Source organism: Strongylocentrotus purpuratus, unplaced genomic scaffold (assembly GCF_000002235.5).
Source record: "Strongylocentrotus purpuratus isolate Spur 01 unplaced genomic scaffold, Spur_5.0 spur5_scaffold_15, whole genome shotgun sequence".
Classification (NCBI taxonomy): domain Eukaryota; kingdom Metazoa; phylum Echinodermata; class Echinoidea; order Camarodonta; family Strongylocentrotidae; genus Strongylocentrotus; species Strongylocentrotus purpuratus.
Genome location: NW_022145600.1, coordinates 32,340,605 through 32,362,098, shown reverse-complemented (window position 1 = coordinate 32,362,098; position 21,494 = coordinate 32,340,605). Strand labels below are relative to the sequence as shown.

Below are 21,494 nucleotides of genomic sequence, written 5' to 3'. Positions count from 1 at the left end.
CCTATGAAATTCAGATTTAGCTAATTTGAAGAGTTATTACAGATGTTTTTTTAAATTGAAATACCCCGTTTTTAATTATGTCTCAAAAAGTGACTTATTTACATTGAAGAAAGAACAGAACCCTGTAAAATAGAGATGAAAGTTTGTTAGTTTCATTGTCCATTCTTTTTTCACTCTTTTGTCCAGGTTCAAATACGCCCCTGGAACCTTGCTGATAGTGACTTTGTACTAGATGGATCTCAGCCCCTAGACCCAAGGAAAACAATATTTGTAGGGGGTGTTCCAAGGCCTCTCAGAGCTGGTATGTATCATTGATTCGGATTTACTCATATGGATAAGTTGGTTTTCCAGTGTTTTTCACTTTTTTCTTTTGTTTTGTTTGTTTTGTTTTTGTGTTGTTGTTTGTGTGTTTGTTTTGTTTGTTTTGGGTTTTCTTTTTCTTTTTCTTTGGGGGGGGGGGCATGTTTATTTGTGTACTTGACCTTGTATACTTATGACCATACCTGTATGTGCTGTGTCTATATTTCTAGGATTTACTGCTCGATTGATTGATATTTGTTCAGTATTGGTAAATGAAAAGTGCAGTTATGCAGGTTTAATTTCGAAATTTTAATATATGTGTATGAGTAGGTTATTTAGTCTTTGTTTTCTTTGGTGTGTTAATGTACTTTTGACCTTGTATGATTTATACAAAAATTATACGGATATGTGTAATATGTATGTGTGGCTGACATTATTAAGTGAGTCATACAAATTGAATCCTTCTATCTATTATGAGTGTTCATTTGCTATTTGTACAATCATATCTTTTTCAGTCATATGCTGTCAGTGTCCATGAAAGTCTAAAAGACCTCACGAATGATAAAGTTGTTCATTTTTTTAATTAGGATAATAGTACAATTTCCCACTGTTACAACCATTCCTCCCCCTCCTAATTTCCACCCCTTGAAAAAAAAAGAGATTAATAAAAGAACTTAAAAGAGGCAAAAGAAAATTTCGAAAAGAAAGGAGAAAAAATCCCCCCCCCCCCCAACTAACAAACAAAACAAAACATGTACACTGTATGGTTGTGTGCGAGAAATCTGAATTTTCAGAAGTATTAGTGCTGTACATTTCAGGCTACATGTACATGTAGCTCTGTATTTCTGTTTACACACCGCAAGTGTTGCTGCCTGTTGTTTTAGTTAGACTAATGCTATGGTTACATGTACATCCTGTCTTTCAACAAACAAGCCAGCCAGCGTGTTTTATCGTTTCTGCCCTGCCTCTTTCTTATGAAGATGGTAAAGAATAAAGAAACAGAGGATCTCACGCGGCTGAGAGAGACGTAAACGTAGGAGCCAAAAGATTGTTTGGCCTTGCCAACATCCTGTGTTTTGATTTCAAGCTTTTCTATGAGGAGAAGGAGAATGAGGAATAATTAGCTCTTTCTTAAGTTAAAATAGCACGTCTTAGAACTACGTGTCTACGCATCATGGTTGACTTTGAAGCATGCCATTGTTGTCCAATGATCAAAAATAGTGAAATATAATTAATATATAGGGAAAAAGAAGACATAAGTTTCCTTTTAGATTAAATAAAAAAGACTAGGGTAACCAAGCATGATTTAGGAAGAGGGCATTACTGAATTTAAAAGATCAATGTCATGACTCTTGAGACTAGAGGTAGGGGAACACAAGGTACATGTAAAACAAGGTGGTTAGTGAACAGACGTTGTCATTAAATGCCTTTCTTGTGTTTTGATGTAGTATCGGAATGAAGTATTACAAGAATAAATCTAAATATACACATGTACCCTTCACCTTGGTAAAATGGTTAGGAAATTGATTGTAGAAGCAGAAGGGGTAATTTTAAAGAAGAACGGGCAAAAGGATGAGAATAATTTGTGGACAAAGGGGGTGAGAGAGATTTGAACTTTGAAGGAACTGGGCTCCTTCTATTAACATCCTTTGTGTGAAGTCATGTTGTGTAAAAAAGAAAGAGGGTTATTTTTTAGCAAGTGGTCAAGAGTGTGTTGGTGAAAGGGAATTGTGCCTACCAATGTCAGAGTCATAGGAAGTTCCAATTACCAACTTCCTTCCACCCTCACTTGCATTCATTCCCAAGTGCATTTGGAGGAAAATCACAAGATCATTAGTCTCACAAATTGCTTGAAATCACATTAAACTGGAGCCCACTGGCCCATTATATGGATTGTATTTAATTCCAGTGACGGCATTTTAGAACTGATAATGTAATTATAAAAAAATATCATATGCAGTCCTCTTTGTCAAGTTGATGTTGTTGTATAAGAGCATTGAGCTGTATTAGTAGCATACTTTGTCAATTTTTTATAAATAGACCTTTACTAACATTCATATGAATGAACTACCCGGTACAATACTTGAAATCTAGTCTGCATACATTACTTGTTGCTTTGTCAGGCAAGCCTCTACCAGCGTGTCCAAACACAAAACAATTTATCCCGAAACTCTGTAACAAACGTTGTATAAAGAATCATCTTATAAATTCCAGGGTGTCCACACACAAGAAACGTCGTATAAATTCCAGGATGTCCACACACAGAAGAAAGTAATCCTGAAACTCTACAGCGAAATATTGTATAGGTGCGCAGTTTGCTACTGCGATCATGAAATGGAAGCGAAAATGAGAGGTCAGGTCTCCTTTCGCTCAAGGTCACGTTAAGCCCCGCCCAGTTATACGGTTGTAGTTCGACTAGTTATACTAGTTACGTCAACACACAACACATTCCGTGATTAGGCGTGATTAGTTATAAGTTGTATAACGAAACGCATGTTTGGGCATCGTTTTGTTATACGACGTATCGTTAGTAAGCGTCCACACACACAATTTCATCGTATAAATATCGCGAAACGGTATAACTAATCACGCCTAATCACGGAAAAATGTTGTGTGTGGACACGGGGTACAAGCTTTCAGGTTATCGGGGAAAAACATTTGTTTAAAAAGTATGCATATATTTTGAATATGTTAGTAAACCAGTCTATCGTCTGAAGTTGTGACATGTATAATGTACAGTGTATATACCTTGAGCACTCTGCTGTCTTTTAGTGCATCATTGTGTTTCAAATATAATTCATGTATTAGTCATCACCGTAATCTGCCACCTCCTCAATCCTGTCTTTTATGTAGCAATTGCTTCCCCCTCTCTTTCTCTCTTTCTTTCTCTCTCTCTCTCTCTTTCTCTCTCTTTCTCTCCTTTTCTCTCTCCCTCTTAGGCTCTTACTCTTACATTGTCATCTTTCCCCTACTTTGTACCTGTATTTCCAATATTTAATTTCTTGGGTACTTTTAGTAATTTTATTTTCATATCTAGCAAATAGCAATATTTGAAAATTCCCTGTAAAAATATATATTTGTGACAATATTATTTCGCTTTTTAATGCACTCAATTAACTTCCGTGGTGTCCTGTCAGAAGCTTGTAAAACTTTCAACAAAGAATTGAACAAATCTGTGCATTTTACAATAGAGTTGTCCTGCCTTCCTTTTTTAAATGATAGCAAATGGTAGGTCTATTCCATAAAAAGTGTTGGTACAGAAATATAAATATTAAGGGCTTTCAGCCTAATAAGAAGTAAGTATGTTTTGTACATGTACCTCTAAAAAGAGTTCGGTACAGAAAAATACATACAGTGTGCATGTACACTGTACATTGTATTTAGGGCTATAAACCTCAGAAAGTATGTACATCATGTATCCATGCAAATGATGTACAATTTTTGTACATACATGTACTATACGTGCAATACATACATGTATACATATGAAAGCTAGCAAATTCTGTAGATAGGTTCTCAGTATGCGAGGGCGGCCTGTATACCCGTGGGATGCTCATCTGTATCACTTTCATACGATCCTCTGATCATAGTAATGGAAATAGGAGACAGTCGACTACACATGTGCACTCATCGCAAAGCATCTCGATGATTATGCCTTGTACATGTATTGGTTGGCAAAACCTCTAGGAACATGGTATCCTCCATGATGTACATGTATGTACTATGTGTCCATGTAGGTTCTAGGCCGACCCTGTATAAAGCATATACTGTATATTATTAAAATGCATGTCATCTGTCCATGTACAGGTTCACATGACTGTTTGTATACAGTATGCTGTAATCACTGATATACATTTGTACATTTAAGTATGATTTGGTTCATAGAAGTTCTAGATAGATATTCATTGTATCATAGTAGTTATTGGTTATTGAACACCTTGAATAAATCATGTGACAGCCCAAACCACATGTTCAGTAAGGTGAATACAGCTGTGTATGTACATACAAATACATAATGCAGTCTGGTAGCAGAATGAGAACATACAATGTGTACACATACATGTATTTAGGTTTTTGATATATGAATACTTTATATGATTGATGTCAACTAAGCCATAACAAAACATAGGGGAGGGGAAATAAAAAGCTTTTAAAAATATAGAAAGAAAATCATTCCATGCATATGATTTCTTTTTATAGAAATCCCTTTAAATACTGGTACCACATTCTCCCTATTTATTATCCATAACTTCCTGATGTATTCATTGTGCTGGTTCTTGTTACTATAAGTTCATTTTATTCAAATATGCAGGGCCATTAGTGTCATTCAGTCAGAATACAATAGTGTGCATTGCAAAGATTACTGGGAAATTGGGGGAATGACGGAAGTTAATATTTCCTTATGATGTTCATATACATGCCAATCTGCACAATTTCAGTTTAGTTCTTAACACAACTTCAAGGCTGTATCCTGTATAATTTGAAGAAGTACATTTTAATAGTACATACAACACATCGATCTACTTCATGATTTAGTGTAAGATCTGTGCTTAAAGATAAAGTTGAGTCCTGGTCATGCGTTTGCATCGTGAAAGAAATGGTGTGGAATCAATCAGAAAAGATTGATCATGACATGCAGCATATTTAAGTATTGGTGTGTACAGCAAGGTTTTGGAATCATCAAAATGATAAGAAATTTGGCCTAGTCTTGATAAAAGTAACAAGCGCTGTACACAGGAAGATTTACATGGGACTACACAAATATGTGGCATAAAAGTGAGGCCCACATTGTAAAGCTGTTACATGTCATATATTTAGAATATGAAGACATATGAAGAGCCATGCTTTTCAGGGAACATTTTTTTCTCTGAAGTTCCTCCACACTTGCATAATTTAATAACAATAAAAACGCTGACAAATTATTTTTCACCTCTCCCCAGAACTCAACCTTCTCTTTGAATGAATATGAGTTGTGAAAAAAAAGGCTGATTCAGCAGGCCTTTAATGTATACAATCCACCTCTCCGTTAAAGATAGGAAAGATAATGCGACTTACAGAAGAGTATTGAGGCTGTGATAACAGCCAATTATATTTCGCTTTCACCACTGCGGTCAAGGCCACATGTATGTTGACTAATATTTTAGGCACGTAACATCTGCCTTGGGAAATTAATTTTGGATACAGCCTTTTCTGACTTGAGATTGTACAATGCTAACTGTCTTTTAGCTTGCATAGTGTATGTACTGTACATATTTGAAGATGGGATACCAGTCTTGATGCAATTGCTTGATTTTCTAATTCACTTATGTATTTTTTGTTTTGTGAATTAAAATACATGCAAGGCGTTGCTTGCCATAAATACAGTACATAAATTGTACATGATATAAAAACATCCAAAGACACTGTTTTTTTTTTAGGGCATCATTTTTTTTTATTGAAAAATATATTAGATATTACAAATTCCTAGATGCGCATATAACTGCATGCTCAAACTACATGTACGTGTATACTATCCATATATGTTTATGAACAGAAATCGATGTAATATGATTTTGATACTGTACAATACAATATAATTGCAGCACGATACGATACGACACGACACAATACATTACATTACAAGCTATCTTAGGGTGAGGCTGTGGAGTCTGTTTGCATAGAAAATGCAATCAATTGACAACTGCGACTATGGAACATTTATTTGATAAATTGTTTATTGCTTAAAAGGCTGTCAAAAGTGAATTTGATCATTCCATTTATAAAATCTACTGGTAAACATGTCAACTCAACTGTTTGCAATAAGTTAAACAAATGATTCTGTATACTGCAAAGCAGATGCAAAAACTAAAATAATAATGAGAATGGAGAAAAAAGGAATAGAAGTAGTATATATTGATATGTCTACAGCAAAATTAAGAATTTGTATTGAAATGGCTTGTTGCAAAATATTCCCGAGATGTACATGAATATGTACAGTTCATATAAATGAAGCTACACATCTACATTTATTTAAATGTGACATTCAAGCCCACTTGTACATGTACATGTACACATACTGTGTACACAGTATATTCCCTGCAACAAGAATACACTTGTTTTGCCATATGGTGCTGATGAAATGTATGTTGTTCATAATTGATGCCATCCTACAAAGCTTTTAAGCTGCACCCTAATTTAGAGCAAATGCCGGTCACTACAAATGCCGTTATCTGTAGAAATGGGACAAATGGGGGACTTTATGCATGGCTTGGTGATCAATTATAATTTATATCAGTTATAGGTTATCATCTACCCCTGATAGCAGGGCTGTTAACCTCATGAGAATAAGACTCATTTGTCCATCGTGCTGGGCATATTACAAACAGGTGGCATGGGAATCTCACAGGCTGTTTGCATAATGTGCTGAATTTAGAACAATATCAGAGAGATTCTTTATAACTTATCATGTTACGTCAACATTATCTTGGTTCATCAGCCTGTCATTTGCTGATATAGGTTTATTTTGGGAGTTGGGATTTTTGACGCCTGTGCTCAAAGTTTTCATTGGTAAATTATGGTAGTTATATTATGAACCATCCCGTATATTTAGATTTACATTGTAGTACATGACCGGTACATTTACAGATACTGCAGCATATACAGTGTACATGTATTTCCCAATGCACATTTTGATTCTGCAACCATCTTCCTCATACACATGCACTTATACTGATGCATTAGCCGAATAGTATGCATGTACATTTAATTTAACAAAGTGCATACCGGTACAGGTATATATACATGTACAAGAGTGTGTGTGCATTCGAACCACACCTGACGATCATAATTTCACCGTGAAGCAGCATATGTTAATGTGCTTCAACCTAAATTATGCCATTGGAAAACAGTCAAGATGGAACAGCTGTTTCCCTCTTATAATATATCAATAAAACACTGGCCTATGAAAAAAGAGCCCGATGCAAATGAGATGATAATGTATGGAGACCCTCATTCATCATTGCGTGGTTATGGATGGGATGGTGATTGCACACAGGCTAGAGGGCTAGCTGGCCAGCCGGCCGGCATGTGTTCAGTGACTATGTACCTGTGTGAAATTCCCTGCATAGATGAGCTGTCAGGGTGATGATATTTACTGGTTGCCAATCAAGAGCAGAGAGAGAGAAGAGGATAGAAGGATGGATGGTGGCAGTGTATGCATAGGCATTTCATTTCAGGTTGCATTCATGCCCCAGAATGGAACACACACACACACTCACACCATACACATAATGCGCATGCAGTACCTGCCAAGACACACACACACACACATCCTCCCTCTCCCCCTCGCCCCTATTCTCTCCTCTCTCCCTCTCTCCCCCTCTCTTACTCAACTAGAATATTGAGCCTGCAAGTGTCTATACCACGAATACCACACATCAGTGACACACTATGACTATGTGAATATATAAATTTGAAATGGGCAAGAGACTATTCCCAAATAGACTTCCCATGGTATGCATTCATACACGTGCCGTTAATATACCTGGCACGCATAATGCAGACTTGTTGTGTATTTGCTAGATATTTGATGTGAATTTGTTAAATGTTGCACACAGATCACATCTTATACATTAGATATCGGTATGTTACTGTAGGGTGTACGGACCTCCATTTACCACCGTACTCGCTGTGTGGACCTACCAGAGATTTCTTCGATCCAACCTCCATGAAATGTTTACACTGAGATACAATTTTGAGTGGGTTTTTTTTTTTTTGCAGGACACATTCACCTTCCCTCCCCCACACCCTCCCTTGTGGTTCAGTGTGTACACATTCCATGCATCAGTTTTGCATTTCAAGCGGGCCCATTCTTGAGAGGATGTGACCGCAAAATGTAAATTGCAAAAAACAAATTACATGTATATATACTTGTCGGTGGTTTTGTGATTGGAAACCACCAAACATATTGACTATTCTTATGGTTAAGAAGAAGAGATATTTGTTTGTTTGAACTAATACCATTTTTGTTTGAACTAATACACGTTTATATACATACTTGTCAGTGGTTTTGTGATTGGAAACCAATGATCTTATGGTTATTAAGAAGAAGATATATTTTTGTCTGAACTAATACCAGTTGTATTTATATATGCTGTTGACAAAGCCCAAGATTATATTTATATCTCGCAAAGATAGGTTTAAACAAATTCATGTGGGTTATTATGTGTACATGTACAAGTGTGTTAACTTAAATATTTCAACACCAAGTCAAAATCTTTCTTTCTTCATCAGATGATACCTAGCATACTCTTGTAGAGTGTTTCATGAGAATAAATGAACCTGTACCATTAAAATTTCATATTATGCTTTGTTTGCCATTCTGAATATCATCCTTAAATGACAAGGATATGCAACGTTAAAGACAAATTTGTCATCGATACAAGATTTATATTTAATATGCAGATCTAAGATGTTGCTGTACACCGAATGAACTTTTGCAAATGTACTACGTTGCACATCATGTATTATTTTGCTCTATATATGTCAGCATCAATTGACATAGAGCTATTCACCAACGCGATGAAAAAGGTATCTCTTCACGTTTAAGTGGAAAAACACATGTCACAAACAGACCCCTTACACATGCATTTCCATTTTGATTTTTGTCTTTGCAGTTGAATTGGCAATGATAATGGATCGCCTGTATGGCGGGGTATGCTATGCCGGTATTGACACCGACCCAGAGCTGAAGTACCCCAAAGGAGCTGGCCGAGTGGCCTTCGCCAGCCAGCAGAGTTACATCGCTGCCATCAGCGCTCGTTTTGTGCAGCTTCAGCATGGCGACATAGACAAGAGGGTGAGTGATATGTTTATGCATTTGGCAAATCACAGACATGTGGTTCTTTGACATGGGTGGGGGGATATTCTAGATGCGCGGCTCGTAGCTTCGGTTTAGATGCAACTTGCAATGTTACAAGCATATATATGAAAGGCTGCAGAGTGGGCATCAGATAGCAATCATACCTCATTTCATTGCAAAAGAGATTCATATTAAGAGAATGACCGCAGTCATCAAACATTTTGTTTTTATTATAACAACAGATAATATAATTATTAGAATGTAGATGTCAAGTAAAAGTATATTTCAGATTCCCCCAAGGAGACGAACAGAGTTGTGCCTTTGTTTTGACGGAAGATTTTTGATCTGATATTAATATATTGATGTGATGTATTGACAAGCTATAAAGTATTTTCCTTCTTTTTGTAAGACCAAGTTAAAACTACTAATGTTAGGTTAAAGTATTTTTTTGAAATAATAAAATGGACTTTATATTTACTTAACTACATGACAGAAAATACTTATCTCTAGTCAATGAATTAATTAAATACCAGTTATAATTATTCTGCAGTCATACAAAAGTGGTATAGCTTAAATGAAGCCCTACATGTTCATGGATAGATAGACAAATTAATAAGCTGTAGAGTGAAAATAAAATGTATGCCTACACACTGCCTGAATTGAATTACACCCACAGACCCTTTGCACTCACTTGCTACATAACTTATCCATCATATTCAATACCGCTCACCACAGAGAGCTGTTGATATAGCAACCTTCATTAAATGTATGTGTAACAATGAGGGCTTGCTTCACAGCAGAATGACTGTTCTTTGGTTGCCATAGTAACTGCACTCACTTTCATTAGTTATGGAATCATTATTGTGGTGCATGATGAAAAGCATCATTATCCTCCACTTCTGATGCTAGTGTTATTAATTAAAAAGAAAATCCTCTGACTTTGATATGGGATTTTCATTTTAGATTCGCCATAGATTCCAACTCTCCAAAGCCTGTCTGGTTAATTTGATACTACCCTTCCTCATTTTGTATATAACCTGTATGCAGTTCATATTTGGTAGTAAGATTTCTTACAGTAGCTAATATATGAATCTAATTCATTACATATTGACATACATATCGACTCTCAAATGTGTCAATTGACAAATGAAAACCTCAAAGCTGCCGCACATATTCCTCTTGAACATTACGGGATGTTGGAGAGTAATATACGAGCATCTATCGTTGATTACAGCCTTGCACGTTACATGGCGGATTACATGCTCACGTTGCACTGCCTGAGAGCAAAGCCTAAATATAGGACACACCGTATGCATTAGAGTGAATGCTAAGTGCAATGAAAATCCCTTGGTCTACCCTACGTCATGAGTGCGTGAGTAGTCATCTACAGAAGATGAGTGGGAGTGGAGAGCTAGACGGCCATATGGCTGGCTGCCTCTACACCTCACATAGGCCATGAAGAAAAATCAATTCCTCTTTTCAAAGCAGTGGGGGTGGGGTGAGGGGGAGGGGTGTAATTTTCAATGTTTCGATGTTGTACTTATCTGACTAAAATTCCATTATTGTATGAGGTTCGTTATAATTCATAGATGTATAGTTATCAAAGATATATGTCATAGTTTTACAAGGATAATCAAGGTGAATCAAATTGATGAATGTTGAATGTTCAACAGTTATTTTGATTTACAACATGTGAAGATTTATGCATTTGTAAGTGTTTGATTATCATATCTAAAACTTATCAGTGCTACACATGTGATATTGCCGAAGTTGAGTTCTGGACATGTGTGTATTGTTTATTGCAGTTGTACATGTACACCATACTATTACTACTACTGCGCACTTGATGCAAGCAGATGTAGTAAATGTAATTGTATAAATCTCTGGCTGTCTGACATACAGTATCTCTATGTCATTATTAGCATTGTATCTGAGGCGAAGACTCTTTTGTTTGATGCATATTACGAAGGTTCTTTCAAACAGTCTTCTAATATCTTCTGTACCTTCAACATATTGTATCATAAATTCCTTACTTGAAAAATTGTTTCCCTTTATTGTGTTTAAATTTACCTTCAATATACCAGTTATAATACTTAAAAACTTAGGGAAAAAAAGGAACCATGTAACTTAATTCCTTTTTGTGGAAGATTTTTGTCATCATCACTATATGTATATTTCTTGGTTACTACATGTAGTGCATGTACCTTACTTCCTATAATAACTCTGGCCTGATGTCTTGCCAATATAATTTAAAATGTTGACCTTTGTCTGTTTTCATTTGTATAGGTTGAAGTAAAGCCGTACGTGCTTGATGATCAGATGTGCGATGAATGCCAGGGCACCCGATGCGGAGGAAAGTTTGCGCCTTTCTTCTGTGCCAACGTGACCTGCCTGCAATACTACTGTGAGTTCTGCTGGGCCACCATCCACTCTCGTCCGGGCAGGGAGTTCCACAAACCCCTAGTCAAGGAAGGAGGCGACAGACCACGCTCGTTCCCTTTCCGTTGGTAGATCCCCTCCAGAGGGCCTCCTACCTTGCGTGAAGAAGAAGAAGCGTTCACATCTACTACAGATGACGGGATGAAGGGACGACGATGTGAAGGGATCAGGCAGACACAAGTCAAGTGTAGTTTTGTGTGGTAGACCAATCCGGGTGATTCTTGTCTGCCATTTTGTGTTATTCAGTTTTCAATATACAAAAAAGAGTGTTTTTTTGATGAGGCATTGTGTGATGTGATTTCAGTTTCCTTTTCTTTTTCCTTTTTTTAATTTATTCTATTTTTATTGATTGACTCAAATTTTTGGACAGTGATATGACTAGTGTGGCATAATTGATGTAGTGCTCCTAAGAAATTAGTGTTCATGTGTGTGGCGTGTTTGTTCTTTCAGCTATACCATAGCCAGGTATATGATTCCTTTTTACATGTCACTACACTCTACTGTATTTTGCTGATGAAATGGTTATGTGAAAGAACCTTGTGAAGAAGAAAATGTTCATTGCTCAGATGAGCTATCGAAAGAATTCAAGGTTTTGTTTTTTCCATTATTTAATTTCCCTTCATAGGAGTGGATTCTTGCCATATTTGTGCAAAGGAGACATCTAATATATGACAGATTTTATTTTTTCAATAAAGAAGTTGCACACATTTTTTTTACATGGACCTAATAGAGCATTGGGCATTTGTCGAAGTTGTCCTTAAAAACTTGAGGAACAATGAAAAATCAAGCGTTTGCTTGCAAAAAATTCATTCATTTGAGGCCAGGAAAGATTAATTTTCCTGAATAAAAATAAAAATTGAAAGTTAATGCCAAAGCTTCTATTTAAATATTATTTCAGTGCAATTTGTGTAATCACAGTACACACCTAACAAATAGAACGCCATTTTCATTATTTTCGTATTTTATGTATTCTTTATATATATATTTCTAAAATTATTTTGGAAAAAAAAGTAGATAAATGTGTCGCTGGTTCAGTGATTGCAAAAAAAAAATAAAGAAAAAAAAAGAGGAGATGAAGTGAATAGAAAATATGCTATTGTGTCAGGGATTGATGATTTTCTTTTTAGAGCTGGGATGGTCGGTGTGTTGATAGTCACATTTCTTTTGTTGGAGTTCATTAGATTGAAGAAGTGAGGTATTTGTCTGCACAGTATATTCTATATCAGATTTAAAGGTATATATTCACTGTAGAGAGAGAGAGAGAGAGAGAGAGAGAGAGGGATCAGAATCTTATCATTCTCTCATTACTGCTGTTCATACTCACTGTTATATTCATGTATCAATGTCATGTGTCTGTGTGTGTATGTATAGCAACATATTATCAACATTCTACAGAGAAACAGAGTATTGCCAGAGAGCAAGTTATGATGGAAGATTAGTCATTATTTCTTTCAGCGGTACCTGCTTTATTGACATATAGATTAGATAGATGATATTGTAACCTTTCAAAATATTTTTTTAATTCACAAGTTATTTAGTCCACTGTGCAATGTTCTTCTTTTGATATTTTTTGTAAAACATACATTAGAAGAAAGATAGATTTGGAAAGATTGCTGCATAAAAAAAGATAAAATTATCTCTGAAATACAGGAAGCAAAGTGGTAATTTTCACCAAAATAACCCAACAACAACCTAGTGGTGTTATTTACAAAAAAAAGAGAAAAAGTGAATGAAAAGGTAACCGTTTGTGTTTATTGTTATCCTTTCCTAGTATTTACCAAACCAAAATTGGACATCCGTCATCTAGATGGAAAATAATGAGTGCGCGATCATATACATGTATGTACTGCATGAAATGAAGCCAAAAAATGATGGGAGCCGTGTAGATTTGATGTTCATGTCAATGTGTGACAAAAAGTTAAGATATAACCAATGTAACTGTTTGGTGTGTGTTCTTGGAGTGTTTGAAATTGTTCTAAGGCATAAAACAGGTGGAGTTACAATGTATGATGTACATGTTAGTGGTGGTTACTGTAGTAGTCTGTTCTGCATGCAAAGCACCCATACCTGTGTTGTGGATAGTATAGGAAGGTATAACAAACAATGTATAATCTCACATATTGACACAATATTACCACATATATATGTGTGACAGAAATTTAGATTGCGGTAAATAAATGTTGGGCATTGTTTAATATTGAACAGTTCTGTGATTCCTCCCTGCCCTGCCCTTGTCGCAGCTTTAATCTCCTATTAAACTTGTATTCACATTTTTCTGTGAATGGTTATCTTGATATTTAGTCAAAATCAAGGCTTAATATATGTCAGCTGTGAGACAAATATTTATGTACAAAAGGAAAGAGGACATATCCTCTGTATGTATCTCAGTGTGGTGTTGTCTCTGCCCATATGAATAAAGAATATTGGACATGCATTATTGAAATTTAATAATACAAATTTGATTTTATGTGGTTACAGGTTTCGACATTTCATTGCAATAGATTTGTCAATTGTTATTTTTGTGTGATTTGCAGATATTGCAGCCTTTTATTTTTTCTAGTTATTGTATTTAATGCCATGTTTTTTGGCAATGGATTGTGAATGAATAGATGTCATTTTGAAGTTTTTGTAGAACAATATTTTTATTGAATTTATGTGATAATTGTATGTGTGCATGAGTGTTTGAATGTAGTGAGGGGAAATAAACAGAGAGAAGACTTTCAGCTTTTTGCTTTTTATATAAATATTTCTTAGCATATATTCTCATGGAACAAATGTATTTCATATATATGTTTGAATCTATACCTATTTTTCTTGGTACAGTATTTTAGTAACAGTTTACAATTGCTACAATATATTTGTCTCTCTTAACTTTTATACAAAACCAGTAATTTTCTTAATAATTTAGACTATAACATTTGGTACACATTTTGCAGATGCTTTAGTATTACATTTTTGAAGAAAAACTCCTTTCTCACTGAAATTTATATATATGCATGTATTTTGATTATTTATATAACATTATCGATTTGCAAAGTGAAAGTGATTCAGAGTTTGTAATTTTTTATTTTTCTTTAATGGTATAAAAAAAATTGAAAAGAAAAAAAAAACTTTGAGAACATTTTCACATTGCCCGTTTTCCAGAGTGTGTATTAAACTTTTTATTATTGGATAGTTTGTTCATATAAAGACAGAGTTAATATATATGGTTTCAGAAGTTTGTAATCGATTTTCTGCATTTTTTCTAGCAAATTGTTATTGAACTGCTTACGTTGTGAAATCTTTTCTACCTTCTTGTGTGTTTTTGAACAATTTTTGCCAATGTTTTCATATAGGGTTATACACTAAGCGGGTAGTAGTGTATGTATGGAGTAGATATTACATGTCTTATTATATCTGGTGCTACAATGTACACTGTAGTATGTGATTTGTGTGAGCGTATTAGAGGTCAGAGGTTCATATAATTCTCGTGTGAATGTTGCATTCTGAATGGTTTTGTTTCATTTTTTTTTCTTTCAGTGCAATATAAGATGAATCAATAATTTTTCTACAATCTATTTTTAAGTTATTGCCTTTAGCCCTCATGATTTTGATATGAATTTTCTTTTCATCCATTTCAACCTGATTAAAAATAAGGAATTTGTGGATTTATTATACATTTGGTCTTTTCTTTTTTTAGAAGAAGAAAAGAAGAAACAAAGGAACCTCTTTATAGGCTCTTGTTCAGCTCTATCAAATCAAGTTCATTTTCTCTGTATGGTTAAATTTAAGATTTTACTTTGTAATTGTGTTAAACTGAACATGATGATATTCATGGCTTCTAAAACAGTAATTTGCCTATCGATGTGATACAAAGGTATTTTGAAACCTAACATTTTTTAATCAAACAGTGTTTGCTTTTTTTGCCATAATGACTATTGCAGAGTTCAGCATAGCTCTTCCATTTTGTTACATTTTGCATAACAAGATATTTTCACTTTAGCTTTTATATGAAGGATATCTTTGCTAGCTTTTTACAGTTTCATCATTTTAAAGATGATCTTTTGCATACAAGTGTTCTGAATGCATTTTTCGGATAGTTGGAATTTTTTTATTTACTTAATGTAAATAAGTAAACATGTTGTCTGTCTCTCACTTCATCACTTTCTCTTTTTCTTTCTCATCCTCCTGTAACATTCTATTTTCCCTCCCTCGTACAGTATTCATTTCCTTTTAAAAAGAAATAGGGGAAATTGTCATGTTATATTCTGTTTTACATGCATCCTTTTTACTGGGTAGAAGTTACTTGGTTACATACTTATACACTGTAGATAGCTGTCTTTATCTACTGGGAATTTGTTACAAAAGACATGGGAATTGATATTCCAACAGCCAGTCACTTGGCATAGTCACGCTCAACTTTTGTATATTTGACCACCTTGTTAATTGATGTAATTTCAAATGGATCAATTTCTGTTGTGATAGTGCTGTGCATTATTATGAAGAAAGAAAAAAACTGCAATAAATCTTTAGTTTGTTTGCTCCAAAAGTATCCCTTATCCACAATTAATAAATATGTAGAAAATTCATATTTCATTGGGTCATTTAGAGGTTGCAAGTGGTTTGTTTTTTGATGAATTTGAAATGATTTAGTCAATTTTTGAAGAGCATAGATAGGGTTTTGTTTAAATATGTATCCTTCAGCATAATCAAAGCTTAGTAAAAAGAAAAATGAGGTGGGTTATTTTAGAGTGTGGCTCATACTAAAATTTGAAATGATGCTTTGTCATTTAGTTTGAATTTGTTTGCTCTGATATTTCTGTTTGGTTTTATTGTTGGTAAATTGGCTTTTTGTTTAACTTGTGATGAAATATGAAACAGTTCTAAATCTGGAAAAAAAAAGTCTAGCGAGTCGTAATTTTGGACAGTTAGAGACGATAGAGAAAATGTGATTTCAAACTTCAAATTTCCAACCAAAAAAGAAAAAGAAAAAAAAAAATCATTTGAATCAGTGAATTTTTTGTAGTTTTGTAGTGTGATTATGCTATGACAGTTGTTTGTTGCTCGTTTTGAGTTTTCTTTCCCTTTCTATTTTTCACTAGAGCTTAACAGCCACTTCGCCTGTTTTTCTTGGGCAGACTTTTATACAACTCTTAGTAGCCATATTGATATATTTTTCATAGAACTTTTTGTGACATTTATTATTCTTATTACTATATATATAGTACAGTGTATACATCTTTTGAATGAAGTGTTTGTATTTTTCCAGTGGAGCATGATTTGAATGCGATTTTTTTTTTTCTAGGTAGAATATTTGAGATAAAAAAAAGAGAAAATTGAGAATTCATTATTTTTGGAACTCGCTTTACAACATTCCTATTCTAATATGTAAAGATTCGAGGCACTCTTTTCTGTGCAGTTTAGTTGTGTATTTTTTCACAGTTTTATTATGTATTTATATCAATGTTCAAGGTAAGAACCTGGGGAATGGTAACCTCACTACATACACGTTTATCTTCTTGTAAGACTTGAAGTGCAAAAGCAGTACATGTTATAGTTGACAAGAAAAAAACAAATCAATGTTGATGGTATTATACAAGCTTTGTATTACAGGTCCACAAGCTTTCAAGCAGCATATCAATCAATGTGTATGTTAGCGCTGCTAGCATTGGATGAGTATGGATCCAACCACCCATTGACTGTTAGCAATATATCCAAAATTGTTATGATACTACAATGCTGTATGTTAATTATATAAGATATCACTCCTAACCCTGTATACATCAACAAGCTTAGTATTTATATTAAAAATGAGCAAATTTTGTGGATTATGGTGTTATTAATATAAGTCCAGTGCACACATAACAGCACATCAATGCAAAACTGCTAAATAGAGCCTGCCTAGGACCTCGGTCACACTGACAAACCAATTCCAAACCGACACGTTCTTGGCCATTCAGTGAATGCTGTTTGGGTTATGACCGGTCTGGTGTTGGTCGAGTCAGTGTGACCGCGGTAGAAGTTATCCAAACTAGGTATGTCGATTTGATTTTTATTTTGTGATATTTAAGAGAGAAAGCTTTGTTTCAATACATATCATATGACCTGCTTTGCATTTGAAGTCTTGATCATAATCGAGTGGAAAACATCATTTTAGATTGAGCTCTGTTCTGATGTGCTGATGGTTGCGTTCCATACACAAGTTGGGCATTGTTTTCGTTTGCTTTGAAACTTGATGTGATAAACCTCAAATAAATGTTGAACGCTAATCTTTGTGATTTGTCAGTAGCTTGTCGTTATTGCATTTTCTCGTCGACTTTTTAAGGTGAATGAGAGAGACATAGAGAGAGATCGAGAGAAAGAGAGAGAGAGAGAGAGAGAGAGAGAGAGAGAGAGAGAGAGAGAGAGAGAGAAAGAAGGAGGAGGAGGAAAGAAATGGACCTTGGAATCGGGCATTGTAATAGAATTTAAAATAATTTAAATATTATTTATTTTTATGAGATTAAGGAGTCCAATGGAATAGCGTGATAATAATATAGATAAACCTTATTGTTAAACTGTTTATTGCTGCAATTTGTGGCCTTATTACTATCAAAGTCCAAAGATATTGCGTTAGAAAAACATTTACATGGATAAATTCCATAAATCCATAGATGAAAATACCAATGGTGATTGGCAGCTCGTTGCCAAGTCGTTTTAAGCCCAATTACACTTAAAATCCAGGATAGTTTATCTACCTGTCTAAATATTTGTATATTTTGCTTTTCACCACACCAATTCAAACAGCTGTCGACATTCTCTCCGCCTGTCTATCTCTGTCTGTCTTTCTCTCTCTCTTTGTTTCCTCTCTGTGTGTCCCTCTTTGTTTCTCTCTCCCTCTTTTATTCCTCTCTCTCTCTCTCTCTCTCTCTCTCTGGCATATGGACGAGAGAAAATATATAGGAAATCGATGGTAAGAGGGTGACATAAATCACACAGTGCTATTTTGTGACAACGCTCATCTAAAACGAGAGCAGAAAATCCCAATCAGTTTGTTTATATATCTCACCCAGATTGGGAATGGAATGCCTTCTCACTCAGTTATGAATCTAAGTCCTATGAAATGATCTTAACAAATTTGCCGTCGACGACTCTGAGAGATTTCCTCAAAACTACTTGGCTGTCAAATACAATAACGAAATACAAATAAATTGAATACAGTCCTTCAACTGTATAATGATTACGGAATGAGTCATCTGATTACTTGACTGCGATATGAAAGTGAAAAATAAAGTTCGTCTGAATTTCATTCCGAGCCATTTTGTTCCCAATATTTTGTATAAATTTCCCACTCTGATACGTGGGTTTTTGTTTCATCTGTCACTATCTCAGGAGACGTTATTCTACCCCTCCACCCCCTGATAATTTAGATAATAGTATCAAAATCGAATAAACTTACGTTCGACTGCATTTCAATTCCAAGCTTTTTGTTCAAAATATGTTTTTAATCCTTTTCCTGCAAACATGAATTGATGAATAAAAATAGAAAAATTATATTAAGCTAAATTATAATTAGAAAACTTAAAAACGTTGAATTGCAAGACGTTTCATTCCCATTGTTTTCATTCATTTCAAATTTTGATACATTAGTTCTTGAAAAAGAAGGGTTATGCATTGCCTCATGCGTTTATCAGGAGACGATGACCGCCCCTCAACAAAGACGGATAAATCAAATGGATAAAGATATAAACGGAAAAACAACAACATAAAAATACACTTGAAATTGCTGCTTTATGTTTAAACTGAGCCTTCCTACAAAGTATTTTTAAAATGTCACATTTTTATCATATTTTAGCCCAAAAAACGTCCTTAAAGTGGTGAGTTGCCAAATTAGTTTTGTTATAGGCAATGTCAAGATTGCTGTATTATGATTATGATGATGATGATTAAATTTCAAATACAGAGGGGCAATCCAACGTGATTAATTACCTCATAGTCTGTTAAAGCCTTATTTCCCTTATTTCCGTGACAAAACATACATTGGGATAAAATGTTACACTTTTTTTACTGTAATATCACGTTATACTTCTAAAATATACTTTTCGATACAATTTGGAAGAAAAAGGACGTAAACATGAAGCACAATCATTTTCTTGTTTGATTATTTCTTTCTTTCGTATATTTCTTAATTTTGTGGAGGAATGATATTGGTATTTACCATTCCAAGTCGAGATCAAAGTAATAATAATCATCGACTCCAAAATATCGGGTTGTGTTTTATGTATCACTTTGAGAATGCCAATATAAAATGTGACATCTGCAAAGAACCCATCTGTTGCGTGCCTGAGGCAAATATTTGTTCGATATTCAAATCAATTCCAACCTTCATAGCTGTTTTCCCCTTTGTTTTTACCCGTTTGATATGGATATGACGTTTGACCAGACATGTAGGGAAGTCTTCTTCCTGTGTTTTTCGATCTAAAAAAAAATAAAAGTGGGGGAAATCGATTATCTAAATTGAAAAATGGCACTTAACACATGTCACTCAGGCGGATTTAGGAAAATGGTGAGGGCGAATCGACGGCCCATAATCATGGAAAAGAAATAATCAGACAAAAACAAAGAACTAGTCTTTTAAGTGGTAAAGACAGCCAATGAGCCCCATATTTTTTTCTTTTTTAACCTCGAGAGTGCCAGTGGAATTCCAGCGAAGAAGTAATTCCTGATCTAAAAAAAAAAATAATCTAGATCTTTTTTAAACGCTCTCTTCTCTCAACCTCCAGTGTGAGTATTCCTGTTGGTAAATACTTTTTTAATATAGTTTTCGGATTTTTATTTTTATTTTGCTGACAATCCCCCCTCCCCCTCCACCACTCGGGGAAAGACACTGGCAGAAATTCCTCTGAAAATCCCAGTCTCGAAAAATGTCACCCTCTTACACCCTTATATAGTTATACTATGAGACTCTCAGATCGTCACTTCATGATGATGAATTATAACAGGCTAGAAATACATTTCATCCTTAAAAAATGTACCATTTTCAAACTGCGACAACGATAGATAAACTACACAGATATTGTTTGGAAGGATTGTTCTACATGTGGATGAGTAATGCACATAATTTTATTTGATTTGATTTGGTTTATCTATTTTTGTTTGATTTTCTTTTTCTTTTGTAGTTTTACGAATATACAACAAACAAATCATTGCAAATTTTATTCATGACAAAAGAGTATATGTAGAATAAAGTAAGGTTGGTTGTAAGAAATCGAAAACATCAATCACTATATTAGACACAAGTTATGTATGAATGTAGATTTTAAGTGCATCATTTAAATACAAAATCGCTCATGAAATAGCTTAACCTGGGATAAGTTATGCCCCTGGTTAAACAGTCGATCTACTACACAGCTCAGGCACGATCATGATAAATCGGCAGTTCCATGCTATCTCTGCATTCTTATAAAAGAATTGCCAATTCTCCAATTGTTATAAATGGACTAGTTTCATCGTCATGAAGGATATTCCTTTTTTTTCTTCTTCAAACTACTGGCATCCACCCCCGCCCCCCCCCCCCCCCCCACTCCGAGAACGGACGGACCCCATGCGTGTTGCCAAAATGTCCTTTTCGTAACAAAAGAAAAAGGTCGACCCGTATTGACTTTACACACCGGACTTTTGCTGAAAGGGGGGGGGGGGGGGTCGGTTGGAACACGCATATGCGTACCCTAAATAACACTGAGTGGGGGGCCGGGCATCCACCGTACATTAATCTTGTAAAATCTATCCAATTGAATTTAATATAATAATTGCTGTTTAACATTATGCTTTTTAATGCATGAAATCATTTCTTCGTTTGAGGTATTATTGAACTATATACATCTTATAACCTTATTGCATGTTTTCTTGTATTTAAAAGCAAATATGACAATAGAAGTCTGCTGACTTTTGTAATGTT

General features: G+C 34.8%; 1 protein-coding gene across 3 annotated transcripts in view; it reads left to right on the top strand.

Annotated features, from left to right (window-relative positions):
- The window catches only part of LOC584322 (cytoplasmic polyadenylation element-binding protein 2), a 36,055-nt gene extending 18,225 nt beyond the window's left edge, over positions 1-17,830 (top strand). For all 3 annotated transcript variants that reach the window (XM_011663339.2, XM_030986226.1, XM_011663340.2), the window contains 3 exons: positions 187-301; positions 8,955-9,136; positions 11,426-17,830. In XM_011663339.2, the coding sequence (XP_011661641.2) occupies positions 187-301; positions 8,955-9,136; positions 11,426-11,650 (522 nt within the window). In that variant the 3' untranslated portion in view covers positions 11,651-17,830. The remainder of the gene's footprint in view (positions 1-186; positions 302-8,954; positions 9,137-11,425) is intronic.
- The last annotated feature ends 3,664 nt before the right edge of the window (positions 17,831-21,494 follow it).